At 39.3% G+C, this 27,701-nt stretch overlaps 1 protein-coding gene and 1 long non-coding RNA gene across 3 annotated transcripts in view; one reads left to right on the forward strand and one right to left on the reverse strand.

Annotated features, from left to right (window-relative positions):
- Positions 1-9,821, forward strand: part of LOC309635834 — a 24,765-nt gene extending 14,944 nt beyond the window's left edge. The window contains exon 2 of the long non-coding RNA XR_014249056.1: positions 3,633-9,821. This is a non-coding gene — a long non-coding RNA (uncharacterized lncRNA). The remainder of the gene's footprint in view (positions 1-3,632) is intronic.
- A 14,611-nt stretch (positions 9,822-24,432) lies between these two features.
- Positions 24,433-27,701, reverse strand: part of REEP3 (receptor accessory protein 3) — a 96,396-nt gene continuing 93,127 nt past the window's right edge. For both annotated transcript variants that reach the window (XM_082407522.1, XM_082407523.1), the window contains exon 8: positions 24,433-27,444. In XM_082407522.1, coding sequence (XP_082263648.1) covers positions 27,388-27,444 — 57 coding nt within the window. In that variant the 3' untranslated portion in view covers positions 24,433-27,387. The remainder of the gene's footprint in view (positions 27,445-27,701) is intronic.

Genomic DNA, 27,701 nt, shown 5'->3' on the forward strand with positions numbered 1-27,701 from the left:
ATTATGTGGAACATGCTTCCATGGAGTCCAAACCACATCATGTGCATAATTAGTAATATTATAAATCAATCAGGCAGTCGGCATGTATGTGTGCAAAATTGCCAAGGAAGAGACAACATCTTTATCCTCAAAAAATGTATAACTTAGTGAAGAGGAGGGGAAAGAAGATGAGCCCTGCCAGCCAAGTGAAGTACCAGGCTGGTCAACTCATTGAGCTTGTATTTGATGCTAGTCTCCTCCATGCTACCCACTCTATCGCTCAGACATGAACTAGGCAGCATTTGGAGAATTCGGAGAAATAGCATCTATAGGTTTATTTGACACATCAGTTCCATTTATACTGTATCTCTGAGGAAGGGGAATTAATTTAACCAAGGAAAGAAATATTTTGATGCCCTTACCCATCAAATAAACTGATTTTCTGCCAAATGAGTGTGCTCATGGGCCAAGAGTGAACATTACAATCAGGAAACCAGCAAAGGACAAGATGACACGGGGCTCATTTTATAGGCTTTGTGTTTGATTAATAACACTGTCAGAGATTTAAAAAGAAAAGAATTGTACTAAAATGATGTCATCTACTTACAGAAAAAAAACTACACTATAACATACCTGGGGTAATATCAAGGTTACAGATGACAAAACAGATACAGTATTCCAGCTTAAAAAAGAAAATTCATCATCTTATTCTTTCCTTAATTACCTTACTTTTGTGATCAAACTTTGAAGCTATTCTATTTCATGTTTGTGAAAAATTTCTGCAAATGGTTATAATTGCTTACAACTTCACTTGAGGCGGATGAAACTTTCAAATAAAAAAGTGAATTTATTATGTTCATTAATTCATTTAACAAATATTGATTGCAAGCCTACTATGAGCTACACTGTGCTATGAAGAGTAATACAGGGTCTCTGCCCTCACAGACATCCCAATCCAGTGGGGGGGAGGGACAGTAAACAAGTCAGAGAATTCCCTGGTGGTCCAGTGGTTAGGACTCCGTGCTTTCACTGCTGAAGGAGCAGTCATCCCTGGTCGGGGAACTAGGATCCCACAAGCCACGTAGCATGGCCAAAAAAAGAAAAAAAGTCAAAAACCCAATAAAAAACAGATTATTAATGAAATACAGTGAAGAAAGTAAACATGGACTTTGAGAGAGAATAATGGAGGGACCTGCTCTAGATGGGGGCATCAGGGAAGTACCTTTTGAAAATGTGACACCTTAGCCGAAATCTAAGTGATGAGGAGCAAGTCTCATTGAAAACCAAGGAGAGAGTTATTTATGCAGAAAGAACTATACACGCAAAGATCCTAATGCAGACAATAGCTTTAGTAACTGACAGAAGGACAGATGACTAGCATGAAGGAGCAAGGGAGACAGTGGCAAGAAAACTGAGGAATAGCAGAGGTATATCACATTTAGAGCCCTTGGCCGTGGTAAGGTGTTTGGTTTGAATTTTTTTCCTAATGACAGACATCAGAGGTGTTTAAGCAGAAGATGATACTTTCTGATGTGTTTAGTGTGTGTGTGTATGTGTGTGTGTGTGTATATATACTTGATTTCATCTTTAACTAAGAAAAATCCAGGTTTCCTACAATAAGTGTCAAATATCAGAGGGTTATCAACATTGGTGTGACTCAAATGTAAATAAGATTTCTTTCTTGCCTGATTTAATCCTTAACTATTTGTGGAACCCCGAAGTCAGGCAGATGCTATGCTATCAAAGGAGAATAGAGATGTAGCACAGAGGCTGCCACTAGAACAATCTAGGAAAAAGGCATTTGGACCTAGGTCTTTTCCAGACTGGCCTGGAAACAGACATCTAGACTGAGGTGACATCATTAAAGCTTGGTGCCACATTGGAAAGCCACTCCATGGCTCCAAACCTTATGAAGTCACTTACTCTTCCAAGGATCTTTCATTATGGGCACGGAAGGCTGTAGAGTCACAGAAACATATTACCTCAGGGTTAGAAAGAAACTTAGAGCAGTGTTTTTCAAACAAAGATCACCCGGAGCTCTTGTTAAAATGGAGAATGTGATTAAAGTGGGACATGAAATTTTGTACTTCTAACAAGCTCCCATGTGGACATTTACACTGTGAGTACAAAATCAAGCTATTGTGTTCCGCCCTTCTTTGTCCCATTCCCTCCACTGTCCAACCCTGAGTCCCTTAGGTTAAGTTCCATGAACTTGTATCTCCTTGTGGATCTCACTAGGGATCTCCCATTGTATCAAATAGATATTGAGGGTGTAGTGGGCACTCAATACATTTTTTGGTCAGTGAACGGGTGAGTGGATGATGAACACCCCTAAGAAATATTTATCAGCCTCTGATGAAGACCTTCCAATCTCAGGATTATCAACAAAGAAAGCATTTTTAGGGGACAGTTTTGACCGTTGGAAATTCCTTATGTATAGTAGCCAGCATCTGTTTCTCTATGATTGAGATCATTGGTCCTAGATCTGTCCTTTGGAGAAACACACGGCAGCCTTCTCTTTGACACAATTGGGACTGGTAGTGGCTAAGTTAACAATAAAAAATCATTTGAAGCAAAGGGTCATGTTTTCAAAAGATACCTCCATTAAACTTTTTTTTTTTTTTTTTAAAGAAATTCACGTTCTTTTTTTTTTTATTTATTTATTTATGACTGTGTTGAGTCTTCGTTTCTGTGCGAGGGCTTTCTCTAATTGCGGCAAGTGGGGACCACTCTTCATCGCGGTGCGCGGGCCTCTCACCATCGCGGCCTCTCTTGTTGCGGAGCACAGGCTCCAGACGCGCAGGCTCAGTAATTGTGGCTCACGGGCCCAGTTGCTCCGCGGCATGTGGGATCTTCCCAGACCAGGGCTCGAACCCGTGTCCCCTGCATTGGCAGGCAGATTCTTAACCACTGCGCCACCAGGGAAGCCCTAAACATTTTATTTTAACTTAAAACATACGCATGTGCATTCATTTACCAATCTTCTAAGTAAATGCAAGGCTGGGAACACAGATCCTTTGATGATCTTTATCAGTTTATATTGTCTGTCAGCATAAACCACACCTATAATAACACATCAAACACATGTGAAACATTGCTGGAATGAGAGGAAAGTGCATTGAGGGGGAGAAATAAAAACCTGGCCTGGACCAGTCAGCAAAATATGGCTCACTTCTAGCAAAGTCATTGTATTGGATGAGGTAGAGCGAAAGCTGCAGAGAGCAAAAAACACCTGGAAGCAGTGGCCACCCAGGCCTGTAGTGGAGCTCTCTCTTTACATATATTAAGTCAAGGTGATCTGTTGCCTGTATTAGTGAGGAAAGCACTCACAATATTTTCAGATGGTCCTACCCATATCATAAGTACTAATCAAAATATAAACATAATCCCGAAGCTCCTAAAAATCAGGTCAATATAAAGTACTGGTCAGTTTTCCTTTCATCTAATAAGACATTTCAAGATGTACCAATTCATGGAAGGCTCAGACACTTCTTAGATTTCCATTTTGAAACTCAAGTTTCATTATATTCGCTAATAAATTAATCTGTCCTAAAATGGCTCTTTTCCTTGAATTTTTAGATTATGTTTTCCTTTTATAATTCTTCAAAAAGAGTTCATCTACCCAAACACTCAGCTTAAAACTTAAAGACTAGGGCTTCCCTGGTGGCGCAGTGGTTGAGAATCTGCCTGCCAATGCAGGGCACAGGGGTTCGAGCCCTGGTCTGGGAAGATCCCACATGCCGCGGAGCAGCTGGGCCCGTGAGCCACAACTACTGAGCCTGCGCGTCTGGAGCTTGTGCTCCGCAACAAGAGAGGCCGCGACGGTGAGAGGCCCGCGCACCGCGATGAGGAGTGGCCCCCGCTCACCACAACTAGAGAAAGCCCTCGCACAGAAACGAAGACCCAACACAGCCAAAAATAATAATAATAAATAAATAAATAAAAATTAAAAACAAACAAAAAAAACCCTTAAAGACTGAAAAGGTATTTTCGAGTATGTACTTGTTCTTAAAAATATAGTGATATATTTTATTTAACAGGTAGCACCAACCCCAAAATACTCATCCTCACATGAAGAATTTAATGATGGCTTATATTTTTACAGTACAGTGTGCTTTCACATTCATTAGCTTGCTTAAGTCTTAAAGCAACTGTGGGAGGTCGTTGGTATCGTTTCCGTTTTGAAAAGACAAAATGAAACTCAGAGGTGGTCAGTGTATTGTAATATATACAGGGCACCCGGTGGGAAAGTTGCAAAACTAGGGCTGGCAGGAACCTGGTCTTTCCAGTCTTTTGGCCTTTTTTAAATCTCCCAGTTGTATCAACCAATGCCAAAGAGCAATAAATGGGGTTTCTGCCCTTTTCACCACATGGCTCTGTGATGCCCAAATGTTTTGACAAGTTCAAATAATGTTATTATTTATTTGAGTAAAGACTCTTCCTCCTTCCAAAAGTGTGTTAAAGCGCTCCGAGATTAAACTAAAATCAAATTACTTGAGAAGTCTTTTTTTTTTTAAATATTTTGTTTTAGAATTTTATAATATATTGGGAAGTAGTTCTAGATAATATTCACAGTGTTTTGAAACTAGGATGGAAAAATCCCTGATGTTGATTTAGCTTTAGGGATTGGCATCATTGAAGCATGTCATTGTTACTGGCTTACGGTAAATAATCATCTCTTCATTTTGTTATAGCAGAATATACATTAAATTTAAAAGGCAATTTAGCTGAAGAAGCAGGAGAGGGGTAAGAATAACCACAGGATGGAAGTCTCAGAGCAGGGAGGATGAATAGGTAGGAAATTAGGGGGGGAAAATTGTACCACCTCAGATTTCAGAGAAATGGAATTTAGAAAGATGTAATATAAGCAAAGGGCAACAGAATTGTGTGGCTATTTTAAATGATAACTAGGAGAATTCCTACTGGGACTAACTCTGCACAGAATCCATTCCCACCTGCATAATCCAAGAAAGACTAATTACTCAGAGTGACTTCAATCGAAAGGGTCACAGTCAATAAATGAGGAGCCACTGTGTCTTTAGCATTATATGAAGCCCAGGTCATGCTATCCCCATCACCAGATTGTGAACACTGGATGCTTCTTACTCCAAGATCCAAGTCTTGATGTTTTCTATTCTAAGCTGAAGGAGAGACTGATTTCTGTCGAAGACTGAAAAAGATGACCACAAATTCTTTGAGCTCCTCTCATCAAGAGGTGGGGTCCGTTCCTCCACCCCTTAACTCTGGGCTGCCTTTGCTGGTGCTTTGGCCAACAGAATGTGGCCGAAGTGCTACTTCCAAGGCTAGGCCTGAACGGAGGTGCCCCAGCAGCCAGCCAGCACCAGGCGCCAAGGGCGTGAATAAGGCCGTCCTGGACCTCCCTGCTCAGCCAGCCTGTGCTGAATGAAGCCACGTGAGCAAGCCTTGCCCATATAAATGTTAGAAATAATAAATCGTTGTTAAGCCAAAAAAAAAAAAAAAATTTTAAGGGCAATTAAAAAGCAAACTATACTACACGTTTTACTTAGGTCAGTGGATAAATAAGGACCACAAACAGGGAAAAAAAAAAAGTAATTTCAGCAACGCTGAATCATACTCTGATTTGGATCGGTCTTCGGTCACAACTTTAATGACCTTTCTTAACACTCAAATTGGGAAATTCAAAATTCGGAAGGAAAAATGTAAGAGCAAACCTATGACTCATTTAGTGTAAATCTGGTTTACATTTATTCCACCTAAGGGAAGTTTCATTATTAATATGGTCAAAAGAGCTGGTCCTAGCTTCAGATCTTTTCTGTTTATAAAGCATATTCCTCATATTTTTAGTTATAAGAAAACTATAACCCCTAATTGTACATATAATCCCTGGAGAGAGAATTCAACCATCAATTCAACCATCTTATCTCACTCAAAATAAAGAGTGAGGTAAGAAAGGCCTGAGAAATTCATATTTTACCAGAAGCTTTTAGGTTCCTCTCTCAGTTACTATACATGTCATTTTCTCTGTAATGTGGACATACTTGTTGAGATTTTCATGACTCATATAACTTTGTTTTTGGTCAAGATGACCTTCTGGCCCTGCAGCCCCCAAAACAAGAAGCATAAAGTCATATGCCCTTAAATCTTTTTTAAAAAGAACACACCGTTCATGTTTGACGAAAGATCTACATCTACCATCATTTTCATGTTGTTTCTTTGTTTATCGTACACACTCAGAGCTTGTCTTTCTTTTTTTACTTATAATGCTACAGATTGATTCCTACCCCGACTCACACCCATCATTCTACCAGTGGTTTCTATCCCCTGGGGGATTAAGGTTTGGCTTGTTTAAAAGGTTAATGCCCTGCAAAACATATCCATACATGTCTTCTCACCGAACACCATTGACTGTAGGGCAACAAAAAACTAAGATGAATATTGTAATGCGTAAACTGTAATTAAACCTACTTCAATGTTCTAAGATCACAGGTTTTCCTTATAGTGATCTGAACTAAACAGAATGAGTCTACGCCCACTTCCAAGTCTAAATGAGAGTGCAAGGAAAAAGGCGATGTAGATATTGGTGGCACATTATTCAGGGCCCTTTGATTAAAACTGGGAAGGAGGTGGGCTCTCTCTGGTACTCACACCTCAGATGCTCCGTGACATGGTGCAGTCTGCTGGCTTCCTGGGATACTGCACTGCTTGTTGAATGGAAAATGGAAAGGAGAGAACTACAAGAGTGAGAATGAGGTCCCCAGTTAGAAGGCTCTTGCTTTGTTCAAGTAGAGATGACTTTGTTTACAGTTGTGGTGGTCATGGTGGTCATGGTGGAGATGGAAAAGAGTGGAAGAACTTGAGATAGATTTTGGAGGAGAATTGATAAAATGTACTGATGAATTAGATTTAGGGGCTGAGGAAAAGGAGAATTCAAGGACATTTTTTAGGTTATTTGCCTGAGCTGCTGGGCGGATGGTGGTGGTGGGTAGCATTTATTAAGATGGGAGAAGCAGGCTTTGAGTATTAAAGGGGTGGAAATTAAGAGTTCTGTTTTAGACATGACATATTTAAGATACCTATTAGCCTTCCAACTGGAGATTAGAGTTGGAATTTGGGTCTGGGGAGTCACATATTTTGAGCATGTAGCCCTCTCAGCACCCAAAGCCTTTGACACAAGATGTACCCATGGATCTGGCAGAGCTGATATATCAGGAGAGAACCCTTTCTCACACATGAGTGCTTGAAGTATAGACACCACAGTTGATATATCCCATTGCTGGCTGAGCCTACTTGCCTTTAAATCACACAACCACTTTAACACTTGGCTTGGAATTCTGAGGGTGGATCAGCCCCGTTTCAGAGGGTGGAGGAGGCAACTAGGTGGATCGTTCAGGTTTCTCTGATTGAGGCTCTGAGTTTAAATGACCTTGGAGGATTTGGATTTTCCATATGGAATCTCTTTCAGCTATCATGGCATTTCTGTTCCTCTGGAGAAAGGTGAGGAGAGCTGTCAGGCCTCTCTCACTGCACATGTTTGATTCATGACAATTTAAATGACTGGAATTCACACATCAGACAACAACTTCTCCAAGATCATCCCCAATGAGCCTCACCTCCTTGTATTATTTATGTCTTTGGGTAGTCTCCTCCCACACTGAATCAGGGCTGAGGGCTGCTCTGAGTTACCAATAGGTGAAGATGAGTGACTTCTAAAGCTAGGTCATAATGGCATTGAAGCTTCCACCTTGTTCTCTTGGGTTGTTCACTCTGGGGGAAGCCAGTTGCCAAACTCTGAGAACACTCAAGTGGCCCTGGAGAGTTCACAGGGAAAGGAACTGAGGTCTCCCACCAACAGCAAGCACCACCTTACCAGCCACTTGGAAGTGGATCCCCCATCCTCAGTCAAGCCTTCAGCTGACATCTCACTACAACCTCTTGAGAGTTACCCTAAGTCAGAACCACCTATCCAAACTGTTCCAGAATCCCTGACCTATAGAGAAACTGTGAAAGATAATACACAACTATTATATTAAGTTTTGGGGTGATTTGTTATGCAGCAATAGATAACATCCATTTCATCCTTTAAAAAGATAGCATTGTCGTTATGAGCAACATTATGACTAGAACTTGCTATTTTGTGATGTTAAAAACATGGAAAATAAATTCACCTGTAACTTTTCCAGAAGAGAAAAAGCCAAACAATCAACACACAGACTCTCTTAAATTCCAAGCTCCATGCTAAGAACCAACACAGCAGAAGTTGTGATTATTCGTGGATAAAGAATAACCTAAATTTATTAAATTGTGGTGTTTTAGGAACTCAGCCTGCATGACAAAAAAGGCACAAAAATATTTTGGATCTTTTGTTTTTATGTCACAAACAGTTCCAAAGTTCAGAGGAAGGAACTTTGGTGTTTCCTTTACACCAAAGCAAACTAAGCTGTGCTGTTTTATTTATCTGAGAATAGGAAGTTAGGCGATTTTGAATTCTGAATATTGGTCAGAATTATTCACAACAAATACTTCCTAGGATGTCCCTTCTAAGTAAAACCTGCCAGAAAGTAAATGTTTTTGTTTTTGTTTTTCTGGAAACTTGTCCACCTTTAACAGGAATCTGAGCTAATAGAGTTTATTAAATCTTAATCTCATTTTCTGTGCAAACATCCCCCAAACTTAAAATGTTACACTCTTCTGTACTCGCCTGGCTCTGCTGTTAACAGCTAGGTGTCTTTTCTTACTCACAACATAGTGTTTAAATGGCTAAACGCTGACACTCCCCTACCATTTTAATCAGTTTCTAGTTTCTTTTGCATCCATTATCTTATTTGAATCTTAAAAACACTCTGTAGGTGGGCAGCTCATTCCATTTAACAGATAAGAAAACAGGCCCAGAGAGGTTCTTCACCAGCCTCATTTCCTTGAACAATTTACCAAATTACTTTACCTCTCTGAGAAATGAGTGGGTTGGACTGCTTTCTGAAGTCTCTTCCAGTCCTAAAATTCTTTTATTCCAAGCAACTTTGGTGTGACCAAGTCCGTATGTGAGATACAGAAAGCACAGACATGGAGGTAGATGATCTAGATCTTTGTTCTAAGATTTGCCGCCCTTGAATACTTGAAGGAATCATTTAAACTTTCCGAATCTCAGTGGCCTTGTACCTAAAAGGAGGGTTAACAAGATACATCTGATAGAATGGCCAAATGAAATAAAATATGTAAGTCACTCATTGGCTCTGGGATGTTACTCACCCCCTGTCCCAGGTTCCCATGCATAAAATATGGAGAAGGGGCAGGAAGCAGGTTCACTTTTGGTAAAATACAGTGGATGCTGTCATACGACTCCAAGCCCCGCTTCGTGACTGCAGCACTCATTCCCCAGCCGCCTGGGGCTTTTTGGCTAACAGTTGGCGTCTTAGTCCCTCTAAAAATTGCTTGCAGCTGAAAGCAACTGCCCTACCCAAGGACACGTCCTCTTCGCAGGAAGCAGCTCATATCCAATGACTCTCATTTCAGGGCTGTAAAGGACAGGCCCTCTTGTCTCAATTTGGTAAAAATATGAAGTGCTATCCCAACTCCAGAGCTCCTTATGAGATTGGCTGAGCCCGCTGTTCTACGTATCGCAGTCCAACCTCTCTATCTGCCCAGTCTTGTTTCCTTCAATCCCTTGCAGATGCTGTTCCTGAGAGCACTTGCCCCCCAGAAACTTCTTGCATGCAAATTTCTATCTTAGAGTCTGTTTTCTGGGAACCCAACCATCCTCTTGTAACATGACGATAATAAGATAACAGATAAGAAAGTGCTTTGAAAACTGTAAAGTTATCAGCAGCTTTGGATACCATTTACCATAGCATAATGAAGATTAGCTAGAAAATACTGAACTGATGTGTATTTTTTTTTTATTCCTCCCACAAATTGTGTTCCTCTGCAGCCTTTCTACCGTTATGGCCCCAGGGAAGGGAAAGGGCAAAGGTCACCTTGCCCAGAAGTAGGATATGATGTAAGAACAGAGCCTTCCAGCCAAGAAGGGAAATTCAGGGATAGTTTCAGTTTAGGGAGGGGAGAGATGAAAGGAGAGATTAGGGAAAGGCAGTTGAATGCTGGTGCCCACACTTTGCCCCTTGTGTGGTGGAATCTGTGTGGGGAGGTGATAGAAACATCCAGATAGAGTCAGGCTAGACTGAGAACCGTGGGGCTAGTGGCTGCCTCCTTTGGGAATAGGCAGCGGGAAGCTGTAAGGCAGAGGGAACTCCATTAGCTTTGTGTGGCTTAGAAGCAGTGGTCTAGCATCCGCAGAAAGAGCCCCATCATGCCCTGCCCATGGCTGGTGGAAAACCAGCAATGCAGAAAGTCAGGCATGACCTCCCCCTGCTTCATCCATAGGAGGACAAGACCCTGAGGATAGGGATAGGCTAGCAGAAGCCCTGAGTTGGGAAGAAGAAGGAACTCTGTTAAGACCATCAAAACACAGAAACCTGCTGAAAATATGACAAGCTGACTTCAGGGAGACATCTTGATGAGATAATGCCAGCCAGGAAAAGGATTAAAAGATTGCACAGTAGTCATGGGGGCAGAAGAAAAATCATTGCCTGCCACAGTGTAGAAATAAATGTTTTCTTTATAAAAATCATTATTAAAAACATAGATTTATAAATAAATGTAAAGTGACATATGTTTTGGTTTGTGGTCTGCTTATATTTTATATTTTAGAGACGTTTACTTCACATCCTATTCCCTTTTTAACAGCATTAATGCCTTGGCCTTGCTATGTTCCAGTATATAATACATTCCTTATTTCTAGCTCTGATAGCTTTAGTTTTCTGGAAACTCTGTCTGTCATATTTTGCCATCTGTTGTATCTGATGGGAAGCTTAGTAGAACCCAGCATTAGTGATATCTAAGTTATAACTTGTTGACATTTCCATTGTGAGCTCTAATTTTTAATTGTTTATGCATAATTACGGTTTTATCTTACATTGGGCTGAAAGATGATAGAATTTCAGATAGCCTTTGTGAATGCTGACTTAGATTCATTATGTACATCACAAATTTTTTCTAAGAGCAGGGGAAAAATTGTAATCTGCTTTTGTAACTAAAAAATCTTGTTTCTTAAGTATAAGTAAGCTGGTAGTTAATGTGAATCAGATTATGTTTTGTTTTAAAAAAATATACTTTTGATAACTTAGATTTTAAAAATAATTACTTACATACAGTTTGAATCATTTAGATAAATTTGGAATACTAGTTGAGAATGTTATGCTTTGCTTTCTATAATTTATACCCTTTAATTGAAGGCTTAAGAGAAAAATGTAATGTGTGCAATGAAACATGACCAACATGCAGATTTTTTTCTAATTGAATGAAGTAAAATAATTAGAGTGCTTATCTAATGAACCATAAGTGGTTCTCTAATAAATCATTAGACAAGAGATGTCTTTCATTTACAAATGTGTTAATATTTTCTCAAGGAACAAGGACTGCCAGTCATTAAATAAAGACTAGTTAAATGTCCCAATATCCAGAATTATAACTATACCTTTCTAAGATCATTTTTGTGCGATGTTATTTGCACCCTAAAAGCTTTTTCTAGCTCAAATTAAGCTTTATCTAGGTTCAAATTAAGTTTCAGAAAAGTTAAGATAGTATTGATTCTGTTTCTCTAATAGACCTGATGCAAGGGTTTTCATAATACTAATATGGATTCAATTTGATTTCATTGTTTCTTGAATTTTAGACTTTTAAAACTTAAATAATTACACAAGCTTTCACTATTTAGTAGCTTTTTTGTGTGTGTAGATATATTGATACAGCTTTAGTAAGGCTTAAGGATTTTTAAAGATCAGTTTTCTCTGCTATTGCTTTCAAAATCTAGTCTTGACCAAGTGATTTTTTTTTTTAAACACACAGCAATTTCATCAACTACTATGGACAGTCCATACTTGACAGGTTGGGAAAAAATATTAATTTGTGATGCTAATATGTCAATTCATTGATAATAAAAAAGTAAAAATGTTATATTGATATTTATAGAATCATAAAATAATTTTTTGTCAAGTCCTTAATATAGGGCAAATTTTGTATCTAGTTTTAGGCCATGATGTGGAAAGCAGCATATTATAATTGCCTTAAATTATCTCTCCCAATGTAATAGAACAAATGTTAATAGTTCCATTATGATTTTTAGACTAAGTTATTTATTGTTTATTTTTAAGCTATTTTATTCAAAACAAAGCAGGAAAATATCTTGAAAAGGGGTTAGGTTTACAGAGGGCTTTTTTAACGTGCTATATTTCTGAAATGTAAACATACATTTTCAATGCATACTTAAGTAACAGTACAATAAAACAAAGAAATAAAAAATTGCAGTAAAGTTTGTGTTTTCAAATTGAACAATTTGAGTGGTCTTAACATGTATTTTTGGTTGAATATAAACTTCTATGTAGTAATTCTTGAAGTATAATTTTTATTTAATATATGCCTCTGAGAATTAAAAAAAAATTCATAGATAAAATGTGGCCAGAATGTACTCCAAAATGTTAACAGAAGTTTTCTCAAGGTAATTATTTTTATTTCCTTTTTAATACTTTTATATTTTCCAAATTTTCTATAATGAATGTATTAATTTTTGAGTCAGAAAAAAGAAAAAACAATAAATGCTAACAAAGAGATTGAGAGGAATGATCATCTGATTCTATTGGTAAAATAATCTTTAATAAGAAGACTGAAAAGCAGGCCAGGGGAGACAGTGGAATCTGACATACCATGGTATAAGGTTGGGAGAGCTCGTGAAAGATTTGGATCTGAAAGATCAGTCTAGGTACAATGTGAAGAATGAATTAGAAGGGAATAAGTGACAGGTGCGAAGTCCACTTAGTAGGCAGTTACAAGAATTTCAAGTAAAAATTATGGAGTCTTTGCTTATATTGAGACACAAACCTTGTGTTCCTTCTCAAATCCTCTCTTTCTTCTCTCTATCTAGATCAGAGCCTCATCTGTGCCAAGCTGCTGCTCTACTTTTGAAGTTGGTTGAAGTATCATACCTTGGGCATGGGATCTGCCCTCCTGAGAGCCAACACATGACCAGATGATAAACCCAGAAGCTGGGGGGCATTTAGTTCTCTGCTGAGTAAACCTTCACCAATGGCAAATGGAGCCAGGAGTGATGGCGGCAGGTACACTCCCCTCCCCTCTGCCATGGGCTAGTCCGAGATGTAGCTCCTCTGTAAGCCTTCCAGAGAAGTCCTGTGCCCGCTGAGTGATTTTTGGTGGTATCATTACACAACAGTAACTAGGGTGGTAGTACAGTGCATCTCACCAAGTCACATCTTCCCTTGCCTCATTCCCTCTTCCCCCCTCACTCTACCATTCTGGGCAGGTCCCTCCTAGCTAGAATACGTCATGCTCTGCTTTCTACAGTAGCTGGGCTTAGCCAGGCTTAGCAGGGCTTTCCCAACATCATGACAGGGGGAGTGAGTGGAGAGGTGAACAAAAATTCAAGGGTGCAAGGGTCAGGAGTGTATTTAAGCTGACTCCTAGGTTTCTAACTTGGACAATCAAGTGGCCAGAACTAGCACAATTCCTAACATATATTAAGCCTTCAGTCAATATTTATTGAAGGAATGGATGTATGAATGATGGTACTATTACTAAGGTAAAGACTACAGGAGGTATGTTTATTAATGTATCATATGTAGAATAATCTCAAGGAGATTTTAACAAAATATTAGCAGGGGGTGTTTCCAGTCCTTTCTTAAGAGGGCCTGATGCAGATATGTATGAATGAGTGATCAAGGTCTTGGAAAGAGTGGTGAAATGTTGAGCCTAGAAAGGTATTGACAGACTGTCTGCACTTCAAATAGCTTTTGCTCTTGTTGAATCTGAATGTGAACCTAGTCTGTTTTGCCCATGATTCACAGAGCAACCAGGCACAGTTAACATAGTGCTAAGTCCTGAACCTCTATTTCTCAGCTATTTTCATGAAAACCATAGAAAAACAGAGCTAAAGAGCCTTCCAGAGATTATCTGGCCCAGTTCCCCTGGTTCGGGGATGATTTGGCAAACAGGTTTAGGAAAAGCACAGATATTTGTTTTTCTGTAGAAGTGACTGACACTCAACTCCCAAATAACAATATTATGTTATAGAAAAGCTGGCCAAGAAAAGCTTACAAAACTAAAAAGTAAGGGACATCTTTTATTCAACTATCATAGAGTGGGTGACCCCCTGAAGGTGCAATTTCTTTTTTGCAAAGTTTGGGATATTTTTGGCCTAAATGGAATTTATGGCTAAGCATAAATGCTAGAGTAGAAATGGCTGTAAAATAATTATTGTTCTTGGTGCTAAAACTAAAATTACTGGCCTAAAACCATAATGAAAACTCCAGTGCCCATCAGAGTGGAGCAGTATCTTATGTTATAAAGTCATTGAGAAATGGGAAAATCAAGTACAGTCAAACATTTGACATATGTTTTCTTAAAAAATACTCATATATAGCTAACGATATTCCAGGCACTGTTCTAAGAATTTACAAATATTATTTATTTAATCCTTATTACAATCCTATTCAGGAGGCACGATTATTGGCCCTTTTCACAGATGAGGAAACTGAGGCACCAAAAGGGTAAGTAATTTGCTCAAGGTCACACACTAGTTTGGTGGATTCAGGATTCAAACTCATTTCCCAACTGCTTTGCATTTGAGCTCCATGCTGTTCAGACAAATCAGCTTATCTTTAAACACCCAGCACAGCACATTGATCATATGATGAAGAGCATAGAGGAACTGAGAGGAACTGAGGAGAGTACAGATTCATGTCTCCCATTTCATGTTTATTTCAGTACATACACTTGCTGTGTAAAATGGTAAACAGAATTAACCACACTATTTACATTGTTTTTTTCCTCTCTCTCTCTCCATCCCTCCCCCTACTGGGTGAGTGTAGTTTGATTCACATATTTATATGCATGTTGGATTAAACTCCATTTGAAGGGTTAGGTTGCATCATGGAGGAGGAACCATTGAGGAATAAGCTCATGAGGTTGGGGAAATATGAAATTTTTTTACGCTTATACTAATTGAGGGACAACTTATTTCCCCACTGCTGTTTCAGGTGTGAAATTTTTTATTCATCCATTTAACAAGCATTTTATTAGGTGCCTTTTACAAGAGAAGCACTGTTTTAGATTGGAGATTATCTGACTGTATCGATACTATGAATAGGATCGACGAAGTCCCTATCCGCACAGATCATACATTCTTAGAGGTAACACAAATAATAATCAAGTAAACAGGCAAACATTTAAGAGATCTGGTAAGAGATATGAAGGAAAATAAGCTAGGTTAATTAATTAGAGAATATCTATGGCTATGTTGCATCTATACTAGATGAGATGATCAGGGGGTCCTCTCTTAGGTGACATTTGAGCAGAGACCTGAATGAGATAAGGGGAAGTCATACAAAGATTTGGGGTTGAAGGCAGGGGAAACAGCAAATGCAAAGATCTTGAAGCAGGAATCTGCTTGACATTTTTTGAGGAACAGTGAGAAGGCTGGGCTGGTGTGACTGGAGAGGGAATGAGCAAGGAGAAAGTGACAGAGGATGAGGTGAGAGAATTAGACAGGAGCCAAATCATACGGGCCATTGTTAGGACTGTGGGTTTTATCCCAAGTGTGAGGGGAGACAATTAGAGGATTTTGAGCAGGAAGAGTGAGCACATTTCATTTATATTTTAAAAGGACTGGCTGCTGTGTGGAGAATGAAGTGTAGGGTGGAGGAGTGGAAGCAGAGAGAATAATTAGGAGCTGACTGCAGTAGATTTGCCAAGAAATGTTATTTGGGCAAGCTGCTAGTGTAGGGGGAAGTGAGAAGGGATGGGGTTTGTGATATATCTATATCCATATCCACATCTGTAAATTAGGGCTGACAGGAGTGGCTGATAGATTGGATGTGGAGTGGGAGGGAGAGGAATCTAGGGTGATGGGATGGGGCGAGAGCTGCATTATTATTTGGAAAATATTTCTCAGGGAAGATGATGACAGAAAACTACATGGGAGACATTTTGAGGTAAAGTGGGATTAGAGCCCTGACCACAAGGGCCACCATTCTCCTCCTTCTGTCTTGAGGGACTTTCTTGGTAACATGACATGAGGCCCACAAGAGGGCACACTTCTCTCATCCAGTCAGCATCATGGATGCCTTCTGTTCCAGGCTCTTCCTCTGCTTAAAAGTCAGATCAGTCACGGCCAGAGGAAGAAAATTCTACCTTTTTTGCAGGTAGTGGAAAAACTAACTTAAAGGAGGGATCCAACTGCCATTGCCCACAAGTCTTATTTTAGTGATAAACAGAGCCTATTCTCATTAACAGTAATAATAACAATTATGGAGCTCTTCCTATGCATTGCACTTTGTGTTAAGCAGTTGATTTGCACTATCATTAACTCTAAATCCTTACACCACCTCTATACTATAGGTACAAGTTAAATTTTAGGGATGGTGAAACCGAGGCGCCAGGCACCATGTGGTAGAGTAACTTGCCACAAAGCAATGGAAGAGCTATTATTTGAACATTGTACCCTGAGCACTTAACATCCTGTATGCTTCTGATTATTCTCAGTGAAGCTCAGCAATCTTTGGGAAAGGAAACGCTAAAACTTACTCAGTTTCAGCTGGTGACTAAGGTGGGACCAAAGGGCCTATTTACGTACTTCGCTCCAAATGGGGGAGATTCGCTGTAGGTTGAAGGCTGTGAATAGACATTTTATTTTGGTGGAGACTATGTGATGACTACGGCTGTCAGATGGAAAAGGGCCAACATCTTTTAACATCATTTTCCTATTGGTTGTGATGATTTTTTTTTTTTTCCTTTAGGATATTTCCTCCTCTGGTTTTGTAAACTGACACAAAACATTTGTGCAATGACCTGGGGTATTATGACAGCCTTAGATCAAAATCTAAGGACAACTTGGATGAAGGACAACTTTTAAAAAAGAACACGGTCTGCCCTCGCCTTGGTTAAACAAATCGAATGGAAACGATTTGTTCAGACTGGAGCATCCAACAGACGCAAGCTCTCTGAAACAGCCCTGACGCTTTGGCAAACACCGTTGCTTAGCGAGACGTCAAAACTCCCGCGCGCAAACAAATGCAGGAGGGGCTCACCCGCCAGCACTAAGCGAAGCTCAGGTTTTGGAGAAAATCTAGAGGGCACGTGGAGCTCCTCCCTCTCCTGGTTAGGGGTGGCGTGAGGGGAGGGGGGAAGAGGAGAAAGGGCTCCCCGGCTAGCCTCATCTGGGATGACGCCGCTCGCCGTTCAGGGAAGGTGCAAGGGGGGCAGGGGCTAGTCGCCCCGCAGGAGAAAACCTCTGCGTCTCAGTGCAGGGCCAGGGGCAAGAAGGAGGGGGAACCCCGCCCTCAGTCCCCAGCAGGATCAGCGCACCCCTCCCCCCAGGAAACGTGCCCGCCGGTCCCTCCCTCCTTCACCACCTCCTGGGGACTTGGGTTGTAAAAGCCCACGCAGCGGGGCGAACTTGGTGACCGGGCGGGGCGAGGCACTGGCACGGCCCCAGCACCCCTAACACCCGCCGCCCCTCTCCGTGTCCTGGCTCCAGCCTCCCTCCATCAGAGCAACACCCCTCCCCCAAACCCCCAGTACAACCATCCCGAACCGCGGCCTTAGCCACCCTCCCCAAACTCCAACCCCTCCGCACCGCCCGCCGGCCGGCCCTGCTCGCGCCCACGGGGACGTCTCCCTAGTCTGGACCCCTGTTGTCTGGGCTACAGGGAGGAGCTGCAGCCGCGGTAGCCCCGCCCTTCGGGTGCTTGGACTACCCCAGCCCCTTGAACATCTGGGTGCGGGAGTTAGCGTTCCAGATGTGGCTCCTGGGCGGCCAGATGTGCGCGCTCCCCTTCCCCGCGCCTGGCGGCCGGCGAGTCTGGGCGGACGCCTGGGAGGGGCTGGGAGTTTTCCCTCAGAGCTGACTTAAGACTTAAAACCTCAGACCCCCCGGCTCCCCGCTTTAGCCTCCAAACGCTCCCGGAAGCACTGCCAAAAGGAAACGTTTCCAACCCAGCCCCTGCCCTGCTGCCGTGCAGCCCTCGGAGCTTCTCAAACCACCAGGGAGAGTCGAGTGTCTCTACGGGACTCCCCAAAGAAAAGCCCTTATGTTTTGACCGCGCAATCCCGATCCGGGCCGTGGGACTCCAGGTGCACAGCCAGCACACCCCAGCTGCGGAGGAAGAAGATGCAGTTGGCTTGAATTGGGGGCTTGCCCTATAAGCGCTCTTTGACCGGTTATGGATTCCATTTTTGATGTTGGAGGTCGTATTCCACCTGGTACGAGCAGTTCAGAGCGGGAGAAAAGCCAAGTGAACCTTGTGACTCAACCCCTTGGAATGTGCCTGGAATAATAAGGGGGGACTTGAAAGGTTTTTATGGCCGAGGGGGTAGCTGGTGGAGACTAGGCTCCTGCGCCGGCAGTTGGCCGGCGGCCGAGGGGGGCAGTATTGCCTTTTGCAGTGCTGCAACGCCTGCACACAGGACAAAAATAGTCGGAGCATCTGGTTTAAATCAACCCAAAAGCATTTCTATCCGCTTAACCCACTGTCCTACGGAACCGACAGAACAGGACAAGCCAGATATAATCCCGGTACTCTTTTTAACACTCCAGTAATAGCTAAACCCAATCACATTTTACCCCTGGGATTTCTAAGTGTCCTAATGTACAACTGTCGGTATTTTATAGATGTTGCAAATTAAACTTACTTTTCTGAGGTTGTGTGTGGGCATATGCTCAAGCATTCACATTTGCAAGCAACACTCTGAATATGTTGCCTTTTTTTCTTTTTGGGTAATTGATGTTGTTGAACCGTGCAGCCCTAGAATAGTAAAAAGAAAAAAGTATCTGAGGCCAACATACGGGTTGCTTACGCTACTAAATATATAGCCGCATTTTCCTCCCTTAACGCCCTACTCAGAATTCCAAAGGCAAGTTGGAACAAAAGGAAAACGTGTCTGAGTGTAAAGAGAGGACTAGTGCCAAGAATTACAGTCACAGGGTAAATAACCTTGTTTTCTCTTTCATCAGTGGCCGCTACCAAACCCCGTTCTTGGAATGTGGCCAACAGTCTGTCTGGTGCAGGGTGCTGCTAATTAGAGAGAGACCATAAACCTCTCTGTCAAAGAGGGCATATGACCTTCCCTTCAAGTCTAAACAATAAAGCTGGAGAACTGCAGACTGCACTCTCCACGCTGGCTGCCCTGCGGATTCCCTAAATAGGAACAGGATGAAGGCCAGGCTTAAGAGGTTACCATAGCTCTGCTCTCACACTTTGAGGAATCGGTTACTCCACTTCCCAGTATAACTTGTTTCAATTACACTCTACGATCTATTTAGAGGAGAGCAGCTTGCAGAGAGAACTCATTGTCTAATCTAAATGAGGAAGCAATTATTACTTGCTGCAGTCTAATGTGCTTTGAGACTGTCAGGTCAAATATCAACCAGATCTCATGTAACTTTACTTTGCACCTTGGAAAATACAGCATTTTAATGACAATTATTTATCCCTGCTTTTCTGAAATGCTTTTTTTTTTTCTTTCTATTAAGGGTTTTTTTTTTCCCCTCCTCAGATTTCAACAGTCTTTTCTAATTTTAGAATTTGTTATTCCAAGGTAAAGACCACAACCTCTTCTGTACACTGCTTAATGTTAAATACTTCAAACACTATTTTTGGCTTTTTTAATGGGCATCTTCTCAGAATATAGCAAAATAGAATTCCCCAAGTCTTCCTTTCATGTCTAATCTACCTCCCTGGGAGCGCCCTGCAAGCTTTAATTTTATACAACATGTTGTAAACTATAAATAATACAGTTCCACTTTCCTAGAACATATGGAAACTGTTGCCTGCTATATATCCCAACTGTACTTGCTTTCAGCTTAAAGATTGAATGCAGTTCATCTCCTGTGTAAAAAAGCATTTGGCCCTCTTCTGTGTTTTGTTAGTTAAAACCCAGTATGGAACAACACACGAAAATTCTTCTTGTTGTGAACAGAGCACATAAAAGGCTTTACAAGGTGTGGTTTGAAGAGAGAAGCCCTGGAGCAAATGCTGGTGGGAAGGTGAGGAAGGAAGGAAGGAAGGCACTTCCTGAGTGGGTACTCCTCCCGGTTGAGCGACATCCTCTCTTCAAATCTCTTCCTGTTTTTCTTAGCCAATAATTGATAGTAAATTTGGTCTTTATTTTTCCTATTCATTTAAAAAGCATCCTTTCTCTCCTTACTGAAGTGACCCTAAGAACCAAATCTACTATTACCTACAGATCACTCAAAAACTTCACTCCATTTTAATCTTCTGATAAATAATCTGAAATTTTTGTTAAACGCATAAACAGTTAAGAATCATTTCTATGTTAGCTGTTTAAGTATTCTATGATTGCAAAGATAACCAAGTGTAATAGAATTAACAACACAAGAATCGGAAACTACAATTATTGTGGTTGGGGGTTTGATTACTGTTGAGTGTCGGTGTCTCTACCTGTAAAATAGTGATACTTCCCAAAGTGTGGAAACAAACCAATATACAAATCTTAGTTATCACAACCTAACACAAGGGGCATCACAAGCCTTATAAGGTACAATTCTCCCTCTCCCAAATAAAGCATGTGCTGCAATATTCCCTTTCTTTGTAAGATAAACTAATAAAATTCAAGATTTGGAATTTTTACAAATTGAATTAGTCAAAAAACTTTATATTTTAGGGTAAATAGAGTTTCCTTTGGAACTTAATTTTAAGGATATTATGATGGTTAATATATACATATATATGTAATATATATATATATATCAGCCAGATACTCTAACCTGGCTTCATCGACTCTTCTCACTCACCTTTTCTAAATTTCAGAATTAAACAATGCTTAGGGGACTTCCTGGTGGTGCAGTGGTTAAGAATCTGCCTGCCAGTGCAGGGGACACGGGTTCGAGCCCAGGCCGGGGAAGAGCCCACAAGCCGCATAGCAACTAAGCCCATGCGCCACAACTACTGAGCCTGCTCTCTAGAGCCTGTGCGCCACACTACTGAGCCCGTGAGCCACAACTACTGAAGCCCGGGTGCCTAGAGCCTGTGCTCTGCAACAAGAGAAGCCACCGCAATGAGAAGCCCGTGCACCGCAACCAAGAGTAGCCCCCGCTCGCTGCAGCTAGAGAAAGCCCACGCGCAGCAACGAAGACCCAAACAGCCAAATAAAAAAACCCCAAAAAACCAAAAAAATGCTTAGAAGAGAAAAACTTCTCTTCCAAGGCTGATGTGCAAAACCGTCTGCTCCTGCTTTTTTTTTTTTTTTTTAATAAATTGATTTATTCATTTACTTAACTTTTGGCTGCATTGGGTCTTTGCTGCTCTTCACAACCATCTCTTTTTGTACTTCCCAAAAATACAGTTGAAAAGATAAACTATGGCACTCAAGGTTAAAAGTCACCTTGCAAAATTTGCAAGGCTACAAAAAATGTAGTAAAGTTTCAAGTAATTCTGCCTTAAATAACATTTACGCCCTGAGTACTCCAGGTGAAAGATGATGATGGCTTAAAATAGGGAAAATGAAGGGGAGGTGAGTTTAATGGTCAAATTCAGTATATATTTTGGAGAGAGCCGAAAGGACTTACTAATGTATCAGATGTAAGAGGTAAGGGAAAGAAGAGAACCAAGAATTAAAAAAAACCAAACAAACCATAAACCAAAACTTGCTTTGAGAGAAACCAAATAAATTATTCAATAACCTAGGAGAAATCAAAGCATAAATAATACTCAATCCGAACATTTGGTAACAATGAATTTGTTATTTTTAAAGCAAGAATTATTTTCCTTAAATTAATTGTTATGCTATCCTACTTGGACATAGGTTTTGTGCAGAGCTACCACACACAGTAGACACTCAAGGAATATTTTTGAATGAAAAAATTATTTGATTTGCACATAGTGCCAAAATACCATATTTTCCTTTTTTCCCCCTCTTTCCTCTTGTCCTTAATCTGGGATTCCCAGGTAAACTAAGAGTAAATGGGGTGATTTTCCTGCTTTTTTGAGCACAGCCTCTTAGTATCCTATACTTATGGACAGTTATCAATCTTGTGTGTTAAAATTTCAGTTCAAAGCATCGTCTTATAAAAAGCAATTTAGGGCTTCCCTGGTGGCGCAGTGGTTGAGAATCTGCCTGCCAATGCAGGGGACACGGGTTCGAGCCCTGGTCTGGGAAGATCCCACGTGCCGCGGAGCAGCTGGGCCCGTGAGCCACAATTACTGAGCCTGCGCGTCTGGAGCCTGTGCTCCACAACAAGAGAGCCCACGATGGTGAGAGGCCTGTGCACCGCGATGAAGAGTGGCTCCTGCTTGCCACAATTAGAGAACGCCCTCGCACAGAAACGAAGACCCAACACAGCCATAAATAAATAAATACACAAATACTTAAAAAAAAAAAAAAGCAATTTAAAAAATGTTATTAAAACCAGACCATAAAGAGGGAGTTTCAAGAATAGAATACTGATGGGTAGGTAAAAGGCAGAATGTTTTCCAGGGAACAATGAATCACTCTCTGACATGATTTTTGTTCCATGAATCTCTTTCTGAAGAACAGTGAACCACTAAAAGGGAGAACAAAACACTGAAAAAAATGTTGCAGTTCATGTATTCATTGTATTCTTTTGAATATTTATTTAAATTTCTAACTTCTTTGGATCAACACAAGGATATGTATCCTAATAAAAGTGAAAATATAACTCCATTTGGAAATACTTTAAAACATTATATATCATAATGAAGTCACACAAAGAAACTTTTTTAAACACAGGCTTTCTCTTTAAAGTTTAAATGTGAGGCAGACAGACATCTGACTTTAAAACAGATGGAACCCCAGAACATTTCCAGGATACATAAAATTGAATTTTGTGTTATATTTTATGTCTGAGACAGCTAACAATATAAATTGATGGCTAGGGTTTCTGTACTGGTTGTTTTTTCCTATCTTCTTTTTCTAACATTCAATTTAACAGTTGTTTCTTTTGTAATCCTATGGATGAGCATTCCAGAATGTATGATTTTTTTCAGTTATACATATATATATATTTTCAGATTATTTTCCACTATAGGTTATTACAAGATATTGAATATAGTTCCCTGTGCTATACAGTAAATTCTTGTTACTTATCTATTTTATTTTATTTATTCATTTTTTAAAATTTATTATTTATTTATTTTTGGCTGTGTGGGTCTTTGTTGCTGTGCACGGTCTTTCTCTAGTTGTGGCGAGCGGGGGCTACTCTTCATTGCGCTGCACGGCCTTCTCATCGTGGTGGCTTCACTTGTTACAGAGCACAGGCTCTAGGCACGGGCTTCAGTAGTTGTGGCACACAGGCTCAGTAGATGTGGCTCACTGGCTCTAGAGTGCAGGCTCAGTAGTTGTGGCGCACGGGCTTAGTTGCTCCGCGGCATGTGGGATCTTCCTGGACCAGGGCTCGAACCTGTGTCCCCTGCATTGGGAGGCGGATTCTTAACCACTGTGCCACCGGGGAAGGTCCTCTATTTTATGTATAGTAGTTTGTATCTGTTAATCCCATATGCCTAATGTATACCCCACCCCTTTCCCCTTTGGTAATCGTAAGTTTGTTTTCTATGTCTCTGAGTCTGTTTCTGTTTTGTATATAGATTCATTTGTATTACTTTTTAGATCCCACATATGAGTGATATCGTATAGTATTTGTCTTTCTCGGACTCACTTCACTTAGTGTGATATTCTCTAGGTCCACCCATGTTGTTGCAAATGGCAATATTTCAAAGAATGTATATGATTTTTATAATTTGCTCTATGATTTGTATCTTAAGTGTGTACCTATGGTGTCTACTATGTAATCAAGAGACACTCAGTAATAAATAATATCATTTCATGGAACCTAACATATATATTCTGACACAGGAAAAAAATACAAGTTATCACTAATAAAGTGAGTTTATTTTATATTAAAGTTTTCACAAACCACATTTGTAAAATTACCGCCATACTAGGCCTAAAGATAACCTTTACAAAGGGATTAAAAATTGCAAAACTGCTTTCTCTTAACTACTAAAGTACATAGATTTAAAAGGTGTTAGAAGAGAAAACGTTAATTCATGGTCAATGTTTAAAGAGTTAAAATACATTATATCTGTAGAAAACTACTAGAAGATTAAATCTTAAAAACATTAAGAGAATAAATGCTGTACTTTCCTTTCAGAAAGCTTTACTCTTAAGTGATGTTTACTGAGAAACATACACTGCATACCATAATAACGATCTTTTCAAAATTTACATAACTGCTTTGCAAATGGATCAACTTAAACAGAAAAAACCATAGGAAATTGCTTTTCAATACATATTAACTTCTTATTTTTCCTGATAAAAGAAAATCAAAATAAAAATTTAGTTCATTCCAATTAAAAATACAAATTACTAATATTTAACAGTTGTATTATTTTTAATAACACAAAAGTTCAAGCATTCCATAGTATAAACTGTATTACTTAAAAAGAAAGAAAGAAAAACATTTATCTAACCAATGTTTTACAGAAATTTGGAATATCTGCATACCATATAACACTGTAGAAATCTTTGGTGGTGACATATGGATTAAGTTCCCTGAAAACACTTTAATAATTTTGTTCCATCAATCTGTGTAGTCAAGTATTTATAACTGGTAATGCTGGCAGCCTCATTTTCTACCCAATTCCACATACATATAGGGAAGTGTGTGGAGGGAATCTTATGCAGGGTCTATGGGGGTTTACATAATTAATTCCTTAGCAATAAGGCTTATTTCTGGCCCATTTTTATACCAGAAAAAATATGGTGAACTAAAGAATAGATCAGTTGGTACTTCCAAACAAACCCTGGAAATAGTTAATATTATGAACAAGTTGAATGACTATATAATAAAATAAAACACCAGCTACAATTTCTGGATAAACTTTAACAGCTACCAAAACAGTGCCTTAAAGGCTCGTGCAGCATCCAATGCCCATCCGCCAAGTGGTAAGCAATGGGGGAAGCAAGGCACTGTGCTCTAGGGATTAACATACCTCTTTTAAAAGCATTAGACTTAAAAGCAGAAAAACAAAAAATGACCTGTTCCACCTTAAAAGAAACAAAAATATACGTTTATTATACAAAATTCAAAAGAAAGCATGCTAAAACACACATAAAAGAAAAGAAGCAAATTTTAAGAAATATAAGAAAAGGAAAGAAAGGAAATGACAGAACAGCAAAATGACATTGATTGTATATAAGGATATAACAAACACATCAGAAGAAGCATTGTTAAGTGTAAAGAGATACAATTAAACAGAAGGACTTGCATTATCTCTTTGAAACTAGTGTTGTCCTCCATTAAATGTTTTGATTCTAGAAGTGTAGAGGGATAAATAATTCCTCCAACTTAGGACAGTATTCATGAGTTTACTATAATTAAAGAATAGGTTTAATACTGAAGTTAGACTTGAAGAAAAATACAGTGGTGCAAATCAGCCCCCAAAGGTAATGTTTTTGATACAAAGTCACTTACTTACATGACCTTGTCAGGCAATTTGAGATGACATTGCCTTTGTGTAGGAAAGATAAGCATGGCACAGGTAGCATTTATACTGGGAAGTCTAGTACTAGGCAAAATAAACAAAACTCTCTTCCAAGAGTTTATAACCAGAATTCATAGGAATTTTGAACACAAAGAGTCTTTCCAGAAACGAAGAGGCTAAAAATTGGTAAAGGTAAAATAGATGAAGATATTCATGGAATTAAACTTTGGGGGAAAATAAGCTCAATGAAGTTTTACTCGGTGGTACTTATCAAGAATGTGAGATAATCTATCAGACATTTTAAGACTTGTATCAAGAGAAATGTATGAATTATATTAAGGTACTCCTGAGTAAACATTCTGTTCTCTACCAACACTCTGAGTAGGTCCTGAATATACATTGCCAGGTGGCTCCATTTCTTAGAAGGTAGAAAGGTCAAAGATCTTACAAATCTCTCTCACTGCTTTTTCTTTTGGACAAACAGAAAAATCAAGTAAATTATCTGAACAAGTATAATCATACAAATTTGATTACTGATCACTAAAACCATCATCAGAAATATATTTAATTAAGAGTTCATAATGCATAGTTACCTATGCCACCTAAAAAACCTCAAAGTTCAGTAACTCAAATTCTCTTGGATTAAAAAAATGATATTTTTCTAAAATCTATTCTAATAACTTCTAATATGTAAGATTAACAACATTTGTACTTTGCATCGGCAGGTATCTTCAGGAAATTTTCTCAGCCAGAAGTGAAGTGATTCAAATGGTTCTAGTCAATGACAGATTTATAAATCAGCAGCTCGTATCAGTGCCAAGCTTGTGAATGGACTGGCTGTTGGTTAATTTCATGAATTAGAAGATACCTCAGTGCTATACTGGTCTCTGACTCCATTTCACAAAAGCTACCACTTTTAAAAGCTGAAAACATAACCAGTGTTAACAAAAACATGCTAAGTTCAACTACACTATAGAGCTAAATATGGGAAGCTGGTGAATTTTAAAATAACTTCTTATCTGTAAAGAAGATAAGTAAAAATAGTTAAAATTGAAAAATAAGCTCTGGTTTTTATTATTGAAATTAAATGAATATAACTAATGAAACCCACAGGAAAAGAGATGATGTAATTCAAGGCATAAATTTGACATGTCAGAATATGACAAATAACAATAAACACAGTGTTAATAAAACTTAAAATAAATGTACAGTTGTAAAATAAGTAAACAATTTTCAAGTGTGCAAAACTAGTCAGGAATGAAAGTGCTATGTAGATACCTGGTTTTCAAACATTTGCCTTGAAAACTTTCAGTTGATGGTGGAAAAACTAGAAAGTATTAAGAAAGTAAAAATTTGAAGAATATAAAGCATACTTTATCTTATATTATACCCTTGTTCTATCACTGCTAGATCAGAGGCCTATTTAATTACTATCCTCATGTGATACAGAGGATAGTAACAGAAATATAGGTAAACACAATACAATATCACAAAGTCTGGTATATCTTGAACCATAAAAAGACTCTTTTCAAGTATACTGTGGGTTTGTGTTTCACTTTACATCCCAGGCACTCAGTGTTCTGAAGAATGTGACAATAGATAACACAGTATTCTATTATTTCTGATATATCTATCTATCAATTTTTGCATAACTACCTTTAGTAGTCAAGATTTGGAAGTAATTGTTAAAGAAATAAAAACTATTTAAATAGATGAAAGTAAATCCTATCACCACCACAATTTAAAGAATTATTTTAATGTATAAATCCTGAATATATGATGTTAAAAAAAAAAAGTTGATGTATTAGCATAATTTGTCTTGGGATACTTGACATGTACATGACTAAAAATAAACTTGTGGTCTCTTCTTCACTTTGTATTTCAGTGACCCATACCGCACCTGAAGAGAGAAATGTGTTATTATTATGACTTAGGTTTTGAAGTAAGACAGGACTTAATGGCTCACAATCACAGTAATAATTTTTTAACTTTTCTGATATAAAGAATCAATTATGCGCTAAGTGTGTACTCGAAAGACAGCACTACCTATATACTCCAAAATGTAGTTGGCATTATGTTGCATATATGCACAGATTATTATCACTAATAAAAAATGAAAACATTAACTGTTATTATTTATGCTTTGCTGGGTACATG

The sequence above is a fragment of the Balaenoptera borealis genome (assembly GCF_965194805.1).
Source record: "Balaenoptera borealis genome assembly, chromosome: 10".
Classification (NCBI taxonomy): Eukaryota; Metazoa; Chordata; class Mammalia; order Artiodactyla; family Balaenopteridae; genus Balaenoptera; species Balaenoptera borealis.